The following is a 21925-nucleotide window of genomic DNA, read 5'->3' as shown; positions in this document are numbered from 1 at the left end:
TCGGGGGACGTGGCCGAACGAAAACCCGACGGATTCGGAAAAACCGCCGCATTTAAGACAAAAAATGTGTCGCGAAAATTACACTTACCTTCACCAGGTATAGGCCGGTGAATTTCAGGGCATTCCAGCGCGCCTCCGGGGAACTTCAGCGCAGCAGCGCCACCTGGTGGACGGCGGAGGAACTGCCTTTGTGAATCCCGGCCGGACCCGAATCCACCGCAGAGAACGCGGCGCTGGATCGCGAACGGACCGGGTAAGTAAATCTGCCCCACTGGTCCCATTCTTTATTCATGGATGTATTTTTAGGCAAGACTGTGAGAGAGCCGATTCCCTTGGCTGAGAAGCCGCCCCACACATGAATGGTTGCAATTCATCCAATTTTATACCGATGAATTCTTAAACTTTACTGTTTTTATGTATAATAAATGTCTCTAAAATAGTGAACATTTGTTGTTACGTATATAATGATCTAATGATCTATTGATACACAAAAAAGAGCAGCGCGACCAACCACTGGCCACTCACTTCCTAAATCTTTCTACATCAGGACTTGTTCCTGTAAACCAGAGGACGCAGCAGCTAGATACAATACTTCCTATAGAACCTCTCTCTAATATCTCTTACACTCCCCTCTTCTTCCTAGGAGCGCGGTGAAACCCCTTTAATTACTATGAATGGTTGCAGGAGGCTTTACAGGTGGCATGAGACAAGACTGGTGGGATCGCTCACCTTGTCTTCTCCGAACAAGCAGTTTTCCAGATGTTCCTAACAATCGGAAAGGGGAATCATCAGAGAAAATGACTTTCCCCCAGTCCTCTGCAGGCCACTCCCTGTACTTTTTGCAGAATATCAGTCTGTCCCTGATGTTTTTCTGGAGAGAAGTGGCTTCTTTGCTGCCCTCCTTGACACCAGGTCTTGCAGTGTCACCAGTCTCCGCAGTGTCACAGTGCGTGCAGATGCACTCACACCTGCCTGCTGCCATTCCTGAGCAAGCTCTGCACTGCTGGTAGCCCCATCCCAAAGCTGAAACACTTTTAAGAGACGGTCCTGGCGCTTGCTGGTCCTTCTTGGGCGCCATGGAGACTTTTTGGCAACAATGGAACCTCTCTCCTTGAATTCCTTGATGATGTGATAGATTGGTGACTGAGGTGCAATCTTTCTAGCTGCGATACTCTTCCCTGTTAGGCCAGTTTTGTGCAGTGCAATGATGACTGCACATGTTTCTTTAGAGATAACCATGGTTAACAGAAGAGAAACAATGATGCCAAGCACCAGCCTCCTTTTAAAGTGTCCAGTGGTGTGATTCTTACTTAATCATGACAGATTGATCTCCAGCCCTGTCCTCATGAGCACCCACACCTGTGTTACTGGAGCAATCACTGAAATGATGTAAGCTGCTCCTTTTAAGGCAGGCCTGCAATGAAGTTGAAATGTGCTTTTGGGGAAAAAGTTCATTTTCTAGGCAAAAATTGGCCATGACTGTACTGCATCAGCAAGAGACTAGCAAAAATATTATATACATATATACAGGCAGTAAGTTGAGTTTGTATGTAAGTTAGAACTGCATATTTTATAATTGTAGCGCCAGACAAATTTTTTTGGTCTCTGTGACAACTGGATTTTAAAAATGCCGGATTGTCATCAGATCGCGGATTAACAATAAAGCTAGATAGCAGACAACTGTGATAACTGTTATACCGAGAGGAGAGGATGGCGCTGGTAGTAACATGATCCAGCGCTGTCTGTGGCCTAACCCCCAGTCAAAAGTAGCTGCCAAGGCCCAGAGTCGCAGAACTGCTTTATAGACGCGAGGGATCCTCTATGTCTGTTCCCCCTTATATACAGCCTCCTCTTGTGTGTTCCCCCATATATTCTGCCCCCATCATATTTTGCCACCAAGCTCTGCCCTACCTCATATTTATAATCTTAACTTTCATTAAAGGGGGTCTGTGCTTTGGTCATATCTTTAAAGGGGGGCTCTGTTGTGGACATTTCATTAAAGGGAGCCAGTACGGGCTACGGGAGTGTCGTCGGGTAGAGGAGATTAGGCCTCGGGCACGAGGTTGGTTTGGATGCTGAGGGCCCTGGGCATGTGAACAGTCCAGGATTCATGGGACACTTAATCTGCCACTGAACAGGACCTTGAACTATGTCATCCAAGCTCCTGTTGCAGATTGCTGTGTGCTCCTGCACACATTTTTCATCATATTTTTACCTTGACTCACAGCAAAAACTCAATGAAACCGGCCCAGAGGCAGTCACTGGGAAATCTCTCGGCGAGTTGTATTGCCAGTCCGACCCTGGGCACAAGAACAAGTTACCTCATGAAACATATAAAACAACAGGTATGATCCTAGGCCCAGCTCCAGGAATTGTGCTCTAATATATATATATAACAACCTCCTGCGGCAGAGAGTTCCACAGTCTCACTGCTCTTACAGTAAAGAACCTTTGTCTATGGTGATGGTAGAATCGCCTCTCCTCTAGGCGCAGAGGATGCCCCCTTGTCCTGGTCACAGGCCTAGGTATAAAAAGATCGTTGGAGAGATCCTTGTACTGTCCATTCAGGTATTTGTACATTGTAATGAGGTCTCCCCTCAGGCGTCTTTTTTCTAAACTGAATAATCCCAAATTTTTTAATCTGTCAGTGTATTCTAATCCCCCGATTCCCCTAATAATCCTGGTTGCTCTCCTCTGCACCCGTTCCAGCTCTACTATATCCTTTTTATACACTGGTGCCCAAAACTGTACACAATATTCCATGTGTGGTCTGACCAGGGATTTGTATAAGGGCAAAACTATTGTCAGCACCCGTACAGAAAATGCGGAACCAAAACCAGGCTTGGCGCTAGCTGTCAGACTAGGTAAGTGGTGGCGAACTCACCCTGCGACGTCCCTGCGGGCTAAGGCCCTGCCTAAAGCATATAAACCGCCCTGATAAGGGCGAACCCACTATCAGGAACCTAACTGACAGTCCCTGAGCGACCCTACAACATGACAGGGGACACTTACTTCGTCTGGCAGCTGCTGGATGGTGGAGCGGACAGGTAACGGGAATACAGGAATAGACCAGTGTTCACACTGGTAACAGAAACCAACACAGGACTGAACAGGAAACCGGAATACAGGAATAGACCAGTGTTCACACTGGTGCACAGAATACAAACACAGGACTGAGACAGGGACAAAACAACAGATATAGACAGATCTTCAGGAAGATAATCACAGGTCAGATATAGGTACAGGTAAAGGCAGGATATACACAGGTCAGGTCTAGATCAAACGGGTTAATCACAGGTCAGGACAAGATCAATCAGATTATATACAGGTCAGGTACAGATACAGGCAGACAAACGGAGACAGGTAAAACAGAACTAAAAACACAGGGAAGACAAGAATCAAATTAACCAGCAAGCCTGATGGATACAGGTACAGGCGGGATATACACAGGTCAGGTAAAGATCAAGCAAGTATACACACAGTCAGACTCAAAATAACCAGCAAAATAAGATGGGAATGGGCAGGTATATAAGGCCGATCCCGGACACGCCCCCAGTAACACACTGGAGGAACTGTGCATCAGGCTAGTAACCCTTGCTGGGCAGGACAGAAATGCAAGGAGCAGGGTGTGGCTCAGTTTATCCAAACAGAAGAATTAAACCACAGTTCACACACAAATACGCCATGTATTCCGCCAACTGCGGATAGAGCAACGTTCAGGCACGGCTGTTTCAACTATATCTTTATCATGAGAATCTATTCCTATCTTGATACATCCCATAATTTTATTTGCTTTAGCAGCAGCCGCCTGGCTCTGGTCACTAAAATTAAGTTTACCATCCACCAATACCCCATACTCCATCTCCCAGCATCGTTTGTCCAGATCTAATCCAACAGACTTGTAAGTTTATTTTCCTCACATTATTCTAATGTTGGACTTTGTGGCTGATTTTATCCTTGGTTGTGGTTGTAACATTTTGACACATGAATTGGGGGATTTTTTATGGATGTCAATTAAACTAAATTTTTTTGCTTGCAATAATGTAACTCTTCTAATAAACCAGAGCAGCATTGGCATAAGGTGTCAGCATTATAATGCACGGTACGTGATTATATGCAGGAAGATACGCGGGATCGGACCTCTTTTGTATTCTGATTTAATATGTGCACCTTTAAAGCGATTTCAGCTAAAAAAAAAACCTCCGAGTGTCCAGAGGTCATCAGGATACACAGAGCCGGAAATAATTAGCACATTAACCAAATGGTTAGTTAGGAGATAATTAAAAAGAAGAAGAAATCTACCTCCAGTTCTGTAGAGAAGAATAAAAGGGTTTGATCAGCATCAAAACAGAGCAGAATCAGCGGGAACAGGGAGGAAGTGCCGCGCCAGGGCTTTCTTCTAAGCCAACGTAGACAATTCAAGCCATCTCCCGCCCCGCGATGAAAGCCTGGCGTCTGGAAACAATTCATTTCCATTTCTTTTATGCCTCTGTCAGAATCTCTTTCATAATCAGATTTACCATCGAAATCTTCCATATCCAAGAGATTCAAGTGAAGGAGAACAAACGATTCTTATTACTTTATAGAGGGGACCTTTGACACGACATTGAGCTGTGGTCTGAATGTGAGGATATCAGGAGCTTCCTGCACACGTTGTCTAGAAAGTTCTCTTAATGTTCTTCTCCAAACTGCGATGGAACGTGGAGATCAATAACATAAATAAATTACAAAAATAGTTCAGGAAGTTTTCGGAATGTTTTTGAAATTAGTCTGCAAATGCATTAAAATAAGTTTCCATCTGTAATAAATATTATTACAGGTGGTCTCCTACTTACGGCCACCCGACTTACAGACGACCCATAGTTACAGACGGACCCCTCTGCCCACTGTGACCTCTGGTGAAGCTCTCTGGATGTTACTATAGTCCCTGCAATGATCAGCTGTAAAGTGTCTGTAATGAAGGTTTATTGATAATCCTTGGTCCCATTACAGCAAAAAATTTTAAACTCCAATTGTCACTGGGGCCAAAATTTTTTTTGTCTGGATCTACAATTATAAAATATACAGTTTCGACTTACATACAAATTCAACTTAAGAACAAACCTATGGACCCTATCTTGCACGTAACCCGGGGACCGCCTGTAGTTTTAGAATTATGTGTTGGCTGAATGGAGCAGAAGGGCGCATGCTAGTCCTGCCGCTCCACCCATTAGTGAGAATTACCTATTCTACGAACTGCTGGAGGTCCCATTCTAATGATGGATGGGGGTCCCAGCTGTCAGACTAGCATTGATTAGGAAGTTATCTCCTGTGGATTGAGGATAACTTCCAAAGTTAGGACAACCCCTTTAACCAAACTGGAATCAGAGTGGACACATCTGTACTATCCAGCAGACTGTACACACAGGGCCACACAACATGCTTCTAGGTGGAACAATCGGTAGACCCCTATTGATCTCCTATTGACGCCCTACTATATACTCAGGTTAGGCTGACTATGGATAGCCTTTAAGGACCTTTGACTTCTTAACCGCTTAAAGACGCAGCAATTTTTTGCTCATTTCTTTCTCTCCACCTTCAAAAATCCATAATATTTCATTTTTCCGTGTACAGAGCGGTGTGAGGGCTTATTTTGTGCGTAACAAATTTTACTTCTCCGTCACGTAATTTATTATTCCATGCCGTGTACTGGGAAGCTGGAAAAAAATACCAAATGTGGAAAAATTGTGAAAAAAAATCACGTCTGCGTCATGTTCGCTTTCACCGTGCGCTCCAAATAACACCTCTACTTTATTCTCCGGTTCGGTACGATCACGAGTGATACCAAATTTATACAGGTTTTATTGCATTTTAACACATTTGCAAGTTAAACGATTGTGTAGGAAAAAGAAAAAAAAATTTTAGCCATCTTCTGACACTAATAACGTTTTCATACTTTGGGGTCCGGAGCCGTGTTAGGTGTCATTTTTTGTGAAATAAGCTGACTTTTTTTTTTTTGAGGACTGTGTGACATTTTGATCACTTTTTATTCCATTTTTTATGTGATGTAAAATGGTGTAAAAGTCGCACTTCGGACATTTGGGCACTATTTTCCGTTATGTGGTTCATCGCCGACAATAACTATTTTTATATTTTGATAGGGCATTTTGGGACGCGGCGATACCTATTGTGTCTGTGAGTTTTACTGTTTATTACATTTTATATCAGTCCTAGGGAAAGGGGGGTGATTTGAACTTGTAGTTTTTTAACTTTTTTTTAATTATTAAACTTTTTTGAAACTTTTTTATTACTATTTCCTACACCCCCTAGGGTACATTAACCCTAGATGTTCAGATCGTTCCTATCATATGTAGCAATGAGTATCATATGTTCCTATCATATGTACCAATAAGTATCAATGCTACTGTATTGCAGTATGTGGCATTTCTGCACAGTATTCATTACAATGAGCCACTGGCCAGTGCAGAAACCAGACAGACTCAGGTCTAACAAGGACCCAAGACTGTCTTGGCAACTGATCGCTGACCCCGATGATGTTCGGCGGAGCGACCCTCCGATCCAAGATGGCAACGCCCACGCACCGTCTTTAAACGCCGCCAGCAGGACCGGAGGAGTGAATAGCCATACAGCTACGGTGCAGAGCGTCAAGGGGTTAAAGGCAATCTACCATTTGTTTTTATGCATTATGAAACAAACAAACCTTGAGAATTCTGTAGCTACACTGATGCAGAAACATATCTTGTTTAATCCCTGAACTGAGTGGTTTTGCTGAAAAAAACATCCCCCGGCTGCAGTGTATGAGTCATCCAGCTCAGGCTGATTAGTCCTGTCTGGCACTCAGCTTTCCCAAGGTCTTGAATTTTATAGTTGTTTTTTGAGCAAAACCACTCGGTTCAGGGATTAAACAAGATATGTTTCTGCATCAATGTAGCTACATCATTAGGTATGTTTAGTTCACAATGCATAAAAGCAAATGGTAGATTTCCTTTAATGTATATTTGTGGGGCTCCATATTTCTGAAGGAGGGCACTAAGCCAGGGGTCCCCAAACTACGGCCCGCGGGCCACTTGCGGCCCGCGGACCGTTTCTATCCGGCCCCCGTCCCATCCAGCGCCGAGCCTCCGGATTTGTTATTTGGGGGCCCCCGGGCTGGCGCTCCAGTAGAGTCAATGCTTAGGCCGTGGCCTATGATTAGGCCACGGCCTTCGGCAGTCGGGCAGGGGCCTCCGTCCGTCCGGACAGGAAGCTCCTGCCCGTCACTGAATATTATTGCAGGTGGAGCGATGTGGCCGGAAGACAACCCCAGCGCACATCGCTCCTTGAACCTGGATGCGCGGCCGCGTGATTACGTCATCACGCGGCCGCGCACCCCTTCCTGTCCGGCAGCAGCCAGAAGAAAGAAAACGCGGGAGCCAGAGGTAAGTACAGGGTTTTTATTTTTTTTTTAAAACAGAAGTAGAAACATTGTGGCTGCCCTAATATATGAAATAATGGATTATGGGGCCATTATAGAAAATAATAATGGAGGGGGAGCATAGGGAATAATTATGAGGGGCAGGATAGGAAATAATTAATTATGAGGGGGCAGCATAAGGAATAATTAATTATAATTAATTATTTCCTATGCTGCCCCTCATAAATAATTATTTCCTCATAAGGGGTAGCATAGGAAATAATTAATTATAAGGGGCAGCATAGGAAATAATTATGAGGGGCTGCATAGGAAATAATTAATTAAAAGGGGCGGCATAGCAAATAATTAATTATAAGGGGCGGCATAGGAAATAATTAATTATGAGGGGCAGCATAGGAAATAATTATGAGGGGCAGCATAGGAAATAATTAATTATGAGGGGGCAGCATAGGAAATAATTATGAGGGGCAGCATAGGAAATAATTAATTATTAGGGGCAACATAGGAAATAATTAATTATGAGGGGGCAGCATAGGAAATAATTATGAGGGGGCAGCATAGGAAATAATTAATTATGAGGGGCAGCATAGGAAATGATTAATTATGAGGGGGCAGCATAGGAAATAATTAATTATGAGGGGAAGCATAGGAAATAATTAGTTATGAGGGGCAGCATAGGAAATAATTATGAGGGGCAGCATAGGAAATAATTAATTATGAGGGGCAGCATAGGAAATAATTAGTTATGAGGGGCAGCATAGGAAATAATTAATTATTAGGGGCAGCATAGGAAATAATTAATTATGAGGGGCAGCATAGGAAATAATTAATTATGAGGGGCAGCATAGGAAATAATTAGTTATGAGGGGCAGCATAGGAAATAATTATGAGGGGCAGCATAGGAAATAATTAATTATGAGGGGGCAGCATAGGAAATAATTAATTATGAGGGGAAGCATAGGAAATAATTAGTTATGAGGGGCAGCATAAGAGATAATTATGAGGGCAGCATAGGAAATAATTATGAGGGGCAGCATAGGAAATAATTATGAGGGGCAGCATAGGAAATAATTATGAGGGGCAGCATAGGAAATAATTAATTATGAGGGGGCAGCATATGAAATAATTATGAGGGGCAGCATAGGAAATAATTATGAGGGGCAGCATAGGAAATTATTATGAGGGGCAGCATAGGAAATAATTAGTTATGAGGGGCAGCATAGGAAATAATAAGTTATGAGGGGCAGCATAGGAAATAATTAGTTATGAGGGACAGCATAGGAAATAATTAATGGCGGGGCGCAGCATCGGAAATAATTAATGGTGGGGGGCAGCATAGGAAATAATTAATTATGAGGGGCAGTCTAGTAATTAATGGGGGGGCAGCATATTTAATAATTAATTGACCCAATTAATTCATTAACTGGGCCAATAAATAAAATAGTTCACAAGGGGGTGCAGTATATTAAATAATTAATTGAGGGGGGGCCCAGTGTATTACGGATGCTGTCGCATGTACCGCTAGCGCTGTGTTTTCAAGGAATTTCTTATATTTTTTTTATTTTTAAGCTTCAGTCCGGCCCTCCAACGGTCTGAGAGGGACAGTGAACGGCCCCCTAAGCTCTCTGCATAGACAAATTCCTGTATGTAAAAGAAAGTATATTTGCCTCCTGCAGCCTCCACTAGAGGGAGCTCAAGAGCAGTTATGCTGACTATTCTGAAGACTCTATGGACATGACTCTTATGACATGCATGATGTTTCATGTTCCCATTTATATGGCTCTCAAAAGCTACTATCTAAGGCAGTTCTGTAATTTCCACTCATAATTAAGTCATTTGTCTCTGCTGACTGTAAATGTCATTTAAAGAAATATGGGCAATCAATAATGAAATCGCCACTAAGGGGCTTTTACCGAGTGTCATGAGGCAAATCAATGGCGGTGACGGAAACCTCAATGTACTAAATTGTAGGAGGGCCCGGTGTGATTTGCAAGTTGATGTATGTGGCACTATTTGTAGGGTGATAGTCAGTCATGTCACTGGAGTCTGTTACAAATCCTTATGGAAAATTCTGATAAATAAGACAGGAAACACATGTAATAAGTGGAGCTCCAAGGTGCGGACAGAATTACATTGTAAGAACACAATTCATTTGTATCTGATTTTATTGCTTCGTTGCATCGGAAATAGGAATTAAGTAGGAGTCATTGGTTTTGATTAAAATCTTGTGTATTATGTCAACCTCTTAATGGTCACATCTTACATGGCTTAATATCTCATACACATATATTCCCTCCCCTGACTTACTTATTGCAGGGTGGTCTATAGCTGGCTTAAAAAATAAAAAAAAAGACCCCATTAAAATTTTTACATTTTTCATTTTTTCTTCTCATGTTACTGAAATCCCATGATGCTTCAGCACCACATCACATGACCAGCTAGAGACGAATTATCTTCTCTAGCTTCAAGTGAATCATGATTCTCCTCTCCATCTATAGTTTTCAACAATAACTATACAGTCAGGGAGCTCCTTATTTGTAATGGTAGCAGTTTTAGTGTGAGAAGGCAGAGGAGGATCACATCTAGGTGATGGACACAGCCTTTATGTGCGGACGAGCAGGTGAACCAGACATCTAATTACAACAGTAACCCACCTACCCAGGTACTTCTCTTTGCAGCAGGAAGGGGGGACTAGAGCTAGTGGCATGCAGCCCCTCCTCCGCTTGGAAGTATGTATGCAACCAATTGGGGGTGGTGACCCTAATTATGTCAAACTAAAGATGATGTCACAGCTTATCTCCTCCTCCTCCCTGTATAATGACCCCTATATAGATAACACTGACACATCATTACATTACTACTGACAATAGATGATGTCACAGCTTATCTCCCCCCCCCCTCCCTGTACAATGACATCTATATAGATAACACTGACCCATCATTACATCACTTCTGACAATAGATGATGTCACAGCTTATCTCCTACTCCTCCCAGTACAATCACCTCTATATAGATAACACTGACCCATCATTACATCACTACTGACAATAGATGATGTCACGGCTTATCTCCTCCCCCTCCCTGTACAATGACCTCTATATAGATAACACTGACCCATCATTACATCACTACCGACAATAGATGATGTCACAGCTTATCTCCTCCCCCTCCCTGTACAATGACCTCTATATAGATAACACTGACCCATCATTACATCACTACTGACAATAGATGATGTCACAGCTTATCTCCTCCTCCTCCCTGTACAATGACCTCTATATAGATAACACTGACCCATCATTACATCACTACTGACAATAGATGATGTCACAGCTTATCTCCTCCCTCTCCCTGTACAATGACCTCTATATAGATAACACTGACCCATCATTACATCACTAATGACAAAAGATGATGTCACAGCTTATCTCCTCCCCCTCCCTGTACAATGACCTCTATATAGATAACACTGACCCATCATTACATCACTACCGACAATAGATGATGTCACAGCTTATCTCCTCCCCCTCCCTGTACAATGACCTCTATATAGATAACACTGACCCATCATTACATCACTACTGACAATAGATGATGTCACAGCTTATCTCCTCCTCCTCCCTGTACAATGACCTCTATATAGATAACACTGACCCATCATTACATCACTACTGACAATAGATGATGTCACAGCTTATCTCCTCCCCCTCCCTGTATAATGACCTCTATATAGATAACACTGATCCATCATTACATCACTAGTGATAATAGATGATGTCACAGCTTATCTCCTCCCCCTCCCTGTACAATGACATCTATATAGATAACACTGACCCATCATTACATCACTTCTGACAATAGATGTCACGGCTTTTCTCCTCCTCCCTGTACAATGACCTCTATATAGATAACACTGACCCATCATTGCATCACTACTGACAATAGATGATGTCACAACTTATCTCCTTCCCCTCCCTGTACAATGACCTCTATATAGATAACACTGACCCATCATTACATCACTACTGACAAAAGATGATGTCACAGCTTATCTCCTCCCCCTGTATAATGACCTCTATATAGATAACACTGACCCATCATTACAACACTACTGACAATAGATGATGTCACAGCTTATCTCCTCCCCCTCCCTTTACAATGACCTCTATATAGATAACACTGACCCATCATTACATCACTACTGACAATAGATGATGTCACAGCTTATTTCCTCCTCCTCCCTGTACAATGACCTGTATATAGATAACACTGACCCATCATTACATCACTACTGACAATAGATGATGTCACAGCTTATCTCCCCCCTCCATGTACAATGTCCTCTATATAGATAACACTGACCCATCATTACATCACTACTGACAATAGATGATGTCACAGCTTATCTCCTCCCCCTGTATAATGACCTCTATATAGATAACACTGACCCATCATTACATCACTACTGACAATAGATGATGTCACAGCTTATCTCCTCCTCCTCCCTGTACAATGACCTGTATATAGATAACACTGACCCATCATTACATCACTACTGACAATAGATGATGTCACAGCTTATCTCCTCCTCCTCCATGTACAATGTCCTCTATATAGATAACACTGACCCATCATTACATCACTACTGACAATAGATGATGTCACAGCTTATCTCCTCCTCCTCCCTGTACAATGACCTCTATATAGATAACACTGACCCATCATTACATCACTACTGACAATAGATGATGTCATAGGTTATCTCCTCCCATTTCATTGCTGTTTCCTCAGATGAATAAAAGAAATCCAATTTTGCAAAATGTGGTCTTTATTGGTGTACCGCCGGTCACATGAGTCTGTAACAAATTCTTTTTTTATATATATTTTTTTTATTTAGAATTTTTGTAAAAACTCCTGCAGCTGCTTGACTATTTCTGTATCGACAGTCTCCATCAGTGACCGGAATCCTTCATCTCCCAGTAGTTCCTGCTGTGCCTTCAGCTTCTCGTAGACAAACTGCTGGAGCGATACTGCATGAACCGGGTCTCTCAGAGCGATCTAGAAATAAGCAAGACAGAGAGATCAGCTTTATTGTACATTGAGGACAGAACATTTACACATAGTCGTCTCCTCCTCAGGTTTGGGAATTTGTGTAGTAGCTTTTTTAAGTGGGAAAAGGCCCAATCTAGGGTTGCAACGTTGCTCCTCTTATATATGTAAAGTTTGTCTGTGCCGGAGGTGGGATAGCATACATGCTCAACTGAACGCTCCATTCACTGGGATACACCAACCGAATAAGGGGGGGGGGTGTTAGGGGATCACTTGCTTTGCTCGAAATACCTCTATAATACTGGTACTTTCTGGTATAAATGTAAACTATATTCATAAGAAGGTTCCAATGGTGCCAAGGTAAAGATGATGATATACCTGTGATGGGGAGGGGACAGGAGGGATGTCAGTGGTAGAAGCCACGCCCACCCCCATCCTGCCAGATACATCAAGAGCCTTGAGCTTTTTGAGGCATCTGTCGACTGGCAAGACTACACCTGCTTGGACATTTTGTTAAAAAAGCCCTACAAACGGGGTAGGCCCACCCTCTCCACCGGTGTCCGGCGCCGCTCTACGGTCCCTCTACACCCTTTCACACCCACATGGTGCAAAGCAGCGTGGTCAAAAATATAATCGCTATTTCTTGCAGTGCCCATGAAATTGTGATTATTTCAGCACTTTTACAACATAAAAATGACATAAAAGCGCTGATTAATCTCCCCCAGAATGCCCAAAATAAAAATTCACTTATTTATCACAGAAACAGCAATTTATTCACCAATTTATTGCTCCCTGCTCTGCCACAACTTTAAAGCGTATTGGCATCTTGAAAGAAGGAGGGGAAATTCGGATTGTCATTGTAGCCTTCCTCCAGGGTTCCTTTGAACAGGAAGAATCGTTGGGCAGGAGCTTCTATGATATTCCAGCCCTGTCCACACCTCCCTGCTCCTCCAGCAGTCCCAGGAAGTGCTGCTTTAAACTACTGCTGAATACAGCACATCCGGGGCTACCCAGGACTGCAGGAGGAGGCCTAGAGACACTCAACCGGACAAACTCTTAGGTGACGCCCTGAGTGCCCACAGTGCCGCCTCGGGCACCTGTGCCATATATTATATTCTTTATATCTTCAATAAGTGTAAGAAGTAGAAGATCCTGAATTCTGGTCCTTAAACAAGATACTAAGGCAGGACCTTTATTCCACAGTCTAATCCCGACAAGTATAATTTGTTCTATGTGAAAATCCGATTCCGCCACGCTCTGCTTTTATCTAACATGCAAAGAAAAAGATGAATGAGTCCCCTCGGCCCTTGAGGAGCACTTTGGAGGCGCCAATGATGCTTCATTGCTTTGAAGTCGTATGATGCAGCTCAGGTAAAGAACGTCATATATGGCATTTTCATGTCCAGAACACTTATAGATATCAAAATATGTAGCATAACAAAGACACTCTATTACTTGTGTCTGGTTATGCAATAATATCAGCGCATGTAATTTTATGGAAATTCGTACAGATATTGAAGAACGTTACAGCCCTAATCTCTGATTTGTATGGACGACTCTTCATACGTCATTGGGGAGAAATATTACACATGTTGAATTATCTACACAAGTAAATAAGTCACCTTCAGAGATGTCTGGACATTACTTACTACATCATTCTGATCACATTATAGCCTGAGGGTGGATCCACAGTTTTTCGCATGCGGTTTTTGAAGCCAAAAGCAGGTGTGGATCATAATGGGGAGAACCTTAAAATTGGGACCTGCTCCTCTTCTTTTTTCATTCCACTCCTGGTTTGGACATCAAAAACTGCATCTGAAAAACTGAACGTGTGGTCGCACTATGACCCATACCCTGCAGCAACGGGTGAGAGCATTGGATGCCGATCGGCACCCAAGTAATAAAAATAAAGAAAAAACTTTCCATATTTAGTTTTGACATGTCCATACTATAAAAGTAATTTATCCAACACAAAAATAAAAAAAGATACACTGGAAATTCATAAGAAATAAGAGACCTGCTGTTTTTTGGTCACGTCATCTACAAAAACTGGGATATGAAAAATTTCTAAAAGTATTTTTGATCGTCTCTTGATTTTAAACATAACATGAATATAGAATATAACGCTAATATGAAGAAGCACAGACTTCATGTCACATCTAAAGGTTTCCTTTAACCAATAAGGTTCCTTTCCAAAATTAACAATTACAAAACTTATTCCCAAAGGAAAAACTAAAATATTTGTAAATGTCAAGGTAAAAAAAAAAAAGTTAAAATTGCATGAAGGTGGCAGTAATAACAGGTATCAGCATGAATAATAATCATGGAATTTGTTTTGGAGTCAGAATTTTCTTTCTGACCCACATTTTACTTTTTAATTAATAATGCATTTTAATGACTCCAGTCTACGGGGTAAGTGTTTACAATGTCATTGAGAGACGGAATAATTTCCAATTAGATACAAAAAAAATAAAATACCAAACATACTCGAGTATAAGCCTAGGTTTTCAGCACAGAAAAATGTGCTGAAACTCCAAAAATACTTGAGTGAAAAAATATATATCAAAACTCTGTAAATATATCAAAAATACCTTTCTGGGTTCCCCCGCTGCTGGCTATATACTGGGGCAGGGGGCTGGCTATATACTGGGGTAGGGGGCCGGCTATATACTGGGGGATATGGGCTGGTAGGCTATATACTGGGGGTAGGTGCTGGCGAAATACTATGGGGCAGGGTCCGGCAGGCTATATACTGGGGAGGCTGTGACCAATGCATTTCCCACCCTAGGCTTATACTCGAGTCAATAGGTTTTCCCATGTTTTGTGGCAGGGGCCTCGGCTTATACTTGGGTCGGCGTATACTTGAGTATATACGGTAAATAAGTGTGTAAAATTTACACCCTGTATTTATACTCTCTTTACATATATTTCTAAAGTAATTAAGGTAAAGGGAAAAAAATGAGGGAAGAAAACTAGGATAAAATTAACCATTACTGTTAGATGCGTAAGATAATCCTAAAAGTGCTCAGATGATACTGTCATATTACAGAGCAGACACTATGCATCAAGATATTCCCTTTAGGGATCCTCCAAAGGTGCGTAAAATTTCACCAGAATTGTACAGATCAACTTTCCTACAAGTTATTCAGTGCTTGTACACTAGACCTGGCCTATAAGCACTGATAAATCTCTCCCCAAATGTCTGGCTCAGTATTAAAGGGAATTTGTCAGCAACTTTGAGTATACACAACTGCAGACAGTTAGGTAGGTAGCAGGAGATCTAAGTAACCATTCCTGTGTGTGTGTGGTAAGCAGTGACAAGACTGTGAAAAGTGAAGTTATAATCCAGCTCTACAGCCTGCAAGGGCTCTGGGTGGGTGTTTTATCCTGAAGAGTAGGGCGGATTAAGACTGGTATGGGCCCTGTATGAATATTATAGCTCCTACAAGTCTGGAATCACTTCCTACATATGGTGCTAGAATCAGCTCCTTGGGGAATGGTTTCAGGACCTTCAAAGGTCCTGAAATGGCTCTAGTGTACATGTGTATTGAGAGAAAATACAGATGAATGAGGATTTAAATTGTTTCTTTCTCAGTATAGAATTTGGTAGGTGGTTTGGGTGGCCATGGGCCCTCAGAAGGCTTGGACCCGGACTATCACCCAAACAGCCTATATTATAATCTACTTGTGCAGAAGGAAGAGCTTTCTGCTCTCAGCACTCTGCTGCTCTACAGCCCCTCCTCTCTGCTAAGAGTAGCAGCTGCATCAGGATTTTGATTGGATACTTACAGAAGTTGGATCAGAAGGGAGGGGGCTGTGGAACAGTTCACTGCAAAGAGCAGAAAGCTCTTCAAGCTGAAAGACCAGCCTGGAGCAGTAAAGGAGCTGCCAAACTTCTATTAAAAATTTCACCTTCCACAGTCCTGCTGCTACTTACAACACACATATTAATTTGCACTATTTGTAGTTTATCAAGGTCAAAACTGATGAAAGATCCCTTTTAGGGATAGCAAGATGGGTCACAGTATATCACAGTGTGTATTTTGACCTATATTATTTCATGTGTGCATATATAAGTGCATCTAGCAGATGCAGAATCCAGAGCCCTAATGGCCGCCCCCCGCGGTATGTTGTAAAGCTGACTTTATTAATGAAGAAAGCAATAAACTGCATGTATCCTGGTATGGTCTTGACCACATGCAGCTGCTGCTTAATGTAAACTTTCCTCCAATGTTAGTATAATGTTATCCGAATTTCACCAACTATAGATAAGAGTCAGACTGGAAGCAGGGCTCATGCTGAGGGTGTCCAGGGATGGGGGTCCTAGCACAAAAATAGTCCATGGATCACATGATCTCTTCATAATTAGATGCTGTTCATTAAATAACTAGCAAAGGGAAATGTTTTCTGTCTTGATAAACAGCATGGCTAAAAATTCTTTTAAAAATGTGCAAAAAACACTTTTAATTCAAAGCATCTGTTTTTCATTATTTTTTTTAAAACTATCCTCTGTTTTCTTTAAACTTACTATATACAGGTGGTCCCCTACTTAATGAAGTAGTGTCTGTAATGACGCTTTATGGATAATCCTTGCTCCCATTACAGCAAAAAATTTAGAAAATCCAATTGTCACTGGGACAAAAAAAATTGGAGCTACAATTATAAACTATACAGTTCCGACTTACATACAAATTCAACTTAAGAACAAACCAAAATAACCTGTCTTGTACTTAGCCTGGGGACTGCCTAAGAGTTCTTCCACCAATTGTAGAGTGAGGGTCTGTACACGTGGCTTGGATGGTGCCCGGGGCAGCTCTGCTCCCTACCCCCTTTTTTTTTTACAATCCCATCTCCAACACTAGAAACCAAATTGACCTCTGTTGTTACCACTCCTGGTACATCCCTGATGCAGATTTGCCCCTGAAGACATGCAATGTGCCGCACATGGATTGTATTGATTCACAGCCGTGTATTAGCTTAGTCCAGAATTAAACTTACAAGCTAATAAAAACGTGTGTGTGTTTAATCATCTCATGAGCAGGTTTTATTCCTGACCTCAGCTAAGGTTAGCAGATTTACAATTGTGTAGCAGCCCTTCAGTTTCCTCATTAGTTTAAGTCATGGTCTCATGACAATTAGTAAAATCAATGCTATTGATCACTGGCGGTCTACCGGAGGCTCCGAGCCTCCATCTACCCCACGACAGGGAGACACCTCCGTTTACTAGTTAATGCAGGGTCACGTCAAAATATCTTTAGTATTAGGCAGAGCATATGGCTACATGCCCTTTGGTAATACAGGTCACTAATACCCTACTTAATATACAATTAAGGAAACCTCTCTGTCAATAAGACTGGGGCAATATATGTTACTATTAGTAATGCATATATACTCTGGACATATATATAATTATAGCTATTATTATGAGGTTAGGGAACAGCTGACCTTTTGTCCTCTATAAAGTTCACAATTATGGTATATACAAATGGAATACTGTAAGGTGACTTTTTTTTAGCACATTTATTCATGCTGAAAAATTGTATCGGGTTATACACAAGTAAACAGGAGATGGAAGCGGCCGGCAGATTGCGGGTCCACAACAGGGGAAGGAAATCAATTGTATGTGTGTACGACAAGCATACAATTGATTATCACAGCGTTGCAGTCAAAGACATATCGGTGCGGACTGTAAAATGTCATTAGGTGGCGCCACCGCCACATAATCTAGCATGCACAGGCAGAGTGAATGGACATGTATCGGAAACCAAGGCATAAGTGGAAATAATGGGGGTTAACGGAGGTGTGTACTGAGTTTATTTTTGGCTGTTGAACATTTTATTAGTGAGGGGAGGCTGCGGTACATTTTACTTGTAAGAGGAGGCTGCTGCACATTTTATTAGTGAGGGAATGCTTCTGTACATTTTATTAGTGAGAGGGGGCTGCTGCTGCAAATTTTATCAGTGAGGGAATTCTGCTGTACATTTTATTAGTGAGGGCAAGCTGCTGCTAATTGTATTAGTTAGGGGAGACTACTGCATATTTTACTAGCAAGGGGAGGCTGTTGAACATTTTATTAGTGAGGGGAGGCTGTGACACATTTTATTAGTGAGGGAAGGATGCAGGACATTTCATTAGTGAAGGGAGGCTGCTATACATTCTAATGGTGAGGAGAGTCTACTGTACATTTTATTGTTGAGGGGAGGTTACTACACATTTTATTAGTGAGTGGAGGCTGCTACACATTTTATTAGTGAGGGGAGGCTAGTGTATATTTTATTGGTGAGGGGAGGCTACTTCACAGTTTATTAGTAAAGGTAGTCTTCTATACGGTTTATTAGTGAGGGGGGCTTTGCTCACCCTATGCTTATACTCAAGTCAACAAGTTTTCTCAGTTTTTTGTGTTAAAACAGAATATAAGTCAATATTCTATGACTAAATGTTGCAGACTACTACATGGTACAAGGAATGAAGACTCAACTACAGCAAAGAAATCCCTGAAAGCAGGGCCACAACTATAACAGATGTAAAAGTAGCAATTACACCTGGCCCTCAATATCCCTAAAGCATATAAAAAATTCCCATTATCTCTGGAATGTGGCATGGGGGGGAAGGCTTATTTTCCAATCTTGCATGGAGGTATGCATCTCCATATCACATGTGCGGAATATCTAAAATTTATGGAAATCTGTCTTATTAAATTCCCCCCCCCATACCCCCCCCCCTTCACATCTGCCTGTGCTCGTCATGAGATCTTTTGGTCAGCTTGTAGAAGTAATTGCTGTGCAACCTTCAAAAATCCATATGATTAATGGTTTATCATTGAAATACAATAAACACACATTTGTGCGCTTTTCACAAAAGCTGCGTCTTAGAAACTATGCAACTGGTTGACAGACTACAAGTCATTTTTAAAGGTTTCTGAATTCATTAAATTTCTACTTTATATATTTATTTTTATACCACTGATTGACCGGTTTCTATATTTAAAAATAATATACGGCGGCACTCACATGTGATATATGTGTTTGCAGTTAAGCTTTATAGATAATCCATGATCTGGTGCCAGACCAAAATTTTTAATTCTATTATCACATGGACGGAAAAAAAAAAAAACTTTGTCTGGAGTAACATTTACAAGATATACCAGTTCTGACTTACATACAAATTAGACTTACCATATATACTCAAGTATAAGCCTAGTTTATCAGCACAAAAAATATGCTGAAAACCCAAACTGTGCTTATACTCGAGTAAAAAAAAAATATAGGTTTTACCAGGTTTTTGTGGTAAAATTAGGGGCCTCGGCTTATACTTGGGTCGGCTTATACTCAAGTATATACAGTAAGTAGAAACCTACAGAACCTATCTTGTACACAACTCGGGGCTCCAGACAAATCCAGAATCGGGGCTCAATTAAGGTAAAAAATTTTCCTTTATAGTCATTAGAAAGAGAAGCCATTCTCCCGCCATCGTAACCCTACTAAATTATTCTTAACAACCTCTAGATAGCGACTGTGCTAAAAAATAAATTAATAAATGATAAACTAGTTCTCACATCCTAATTCACATGGATCATTTTCTCCTCTTGCTTCACAAAACGAAAGCCATCTATAAGCCCCTGTAATTGGAATGAATAAAACACTCCACTCACATTATCATGAGAGGATTGAATTTAATTAAAATAATTAAGCATTGTTTAATCAATTGTTTTTTTTTTTGTCAACTTAATAATTCCTCAAAAGGATGTCAGGAGCGAGATGACATGGCATGTGACATGCAGATTATCCCCTAGAAGGTGCAGGGAGGCATCTGTATTCTGTGCACACCGAGTATAACCACAGAGGCCTGACTCATGAGATCCACTATCCTCAGGCCGTGGGTGACCTTCAGCTGCTCCGTCGTAATGAAATTAATAAATTCACACAGGTTTTACTAATATGTCCCAGTTTACCTGCGTATGAAACAATAACAAGACTACCGATACTTGCAATTGGGAATGAAGAAGGGAAAGGTAGTGGGTAGAACCCAAGAAAGCTCCGGAGATCCAGAGGTCACTTTTTCTTTTAAGTCTTTTTGTTCATGTTAACGATGTTCTACAGGTGATGGCTGGAAGCGCCAACGACTTTCTCCAATGAATAAATCATGTCCTGCACAAAGCACTGAAGAAGAATTGGCCAGTAGCTTCCAATGTACAGTCAGAAATGTAAAATGCTCAGTGTTGTTCGATGTCTTCTCTGTGCTTACTCTTTGAACGTTGTCGAAATCTCTGAGTTCAAAGAAGGCATAAAAGTCAATCTCTAGCGAGCAACAAAAGTATGCGGCGTGCCTTTGGTTCGGGATCACCGTTGTTTAATACAGACCACATCTCAGAGGTATTTTGGGAAGACAAAAAGTTCTCTTAAATTCTCTCCGTCGGTTCCAGTTCCCAAAGCACCAAGAAACACAATGAAGTGAATAATCCACCTGCTTTGGTCGCAATGTAAGAAAAGATTTCTCTTATATTGCCTATGAAAGCCGGAGAAACATCTGCTCAGACATGGCTTACTCTAGTTATAACAGATGAATTTCAGGAATTAGATTTCAAGCCCATGGTAGTACAGTCCTTGTCCATCTCCAGTAGTCCCATACAGTTTGAAAGGAATTGTAGTGTGCATTGGTTAGATGCTACTTCATTTAACTAGGAGGGGGGGACAGGATCCCTGTGTTCGTGACAGATGGGGGATTCAGCAGTCCCTCCCCCCCAAATAAAACACCATGTAAGGGCGATAAGTATCAGTAATAGAAAACCCCTTTGATGAGGCTAAAACAGAAAACCAACCATTGATTAAGGGAAAGAATGTACATATTTTCTTAATCCGAGCCAATGCCTTTAATAAACCACGCATTCCCCTGCTTCATTATGAGAGAAGGTTGTATTGTCAAACTGCTAACCTAACAATCGGCATACATTAGGGCTTGGATTAGTCAAGGTCCATTTATTGTTTATCACTCAGAGAAGGATGGTCAGAAAGAAGTTCTATATGGAGGGGGCTTTCAAAAAGTTGGAGACTCGCATTACACCAGCCGCCGAAGAGAACAAAAATCCACTTGTACGTCCACGCCGTTGTTCCTGGGTTACGCTGAATGTAATTTCTACATAAAAAATGTAATCCCTCCTCACCTCTCCTCCAGGGGTGAAAATTAAGGTAAACTTTAGTATCAGAAGTTCAAACTTCAGTATCACTGGATCACATATTTTTTTGTTTTTCAAAAAAATTTTCACTCATTTTGACAATGCCATCTGCCAATGAAAATTAATTGAATAGTAGATTGAATCAATGTATTTCTTCCGGGGATAAGGAATCTGGAATAAGATCCCATTGAAGAGTTTTAAGATGCCCCCCTTCTCACCCCATTGTGGTGAAGGTAGGAGGCTGTCAATGGATAGATCTTTGAAAAATATTTGATGAATATATTTTTTC

At 41.5% G+C, this 21925-nt stretch overlaps 1 protein-coding gene across 2 annotated transcripts in view; it reads right to left on the bottom strand.

The window, feature by feature from the left end:
- Positions 1-12253: 12253 nt before the first annotated feature.
- Positions 12254-21925, bottom strand: part of IPO11 (importin 11) — a 315892-nt gene continuing 306220 nt past the window's right edge. For both annotated transcript variants that reach the window (XM_072136983.1, XM_072136974.1), the window contains exon 30: positions 12254-12473. In XM_072136983.1, coding sequence (XP_071993084.1) covers positions 12309-12473 — 165 coding nt within the window. In that variant the 3' untranslated portion in view covers positions 12254-12308. The remainder of the gene's footprint in view (positions 12474-21925) is intronic.

The sequence above is a fragment of the Engystomops pustulosus genome, chromosome 1 (genome assembly GCF_040894005.1).
Source record: "Engystomops pustulosus chromosome 1, aEngPut4.maternal, whole genome shotgun sequence".
In the NCBI taxonomy this organism is placed as follows: domain Eukaryota; kingdom Metazoa; phylum Chordata; class Amphibia; order Anura; family Leptodactylidae; genus Engystomops; species Engystomops pustulosus.
The sequence above is the reverse complement of the archived record's forward strand: the minus strand, read 5'-3'. Positions and strand labels throughout refer to the sequence as shown.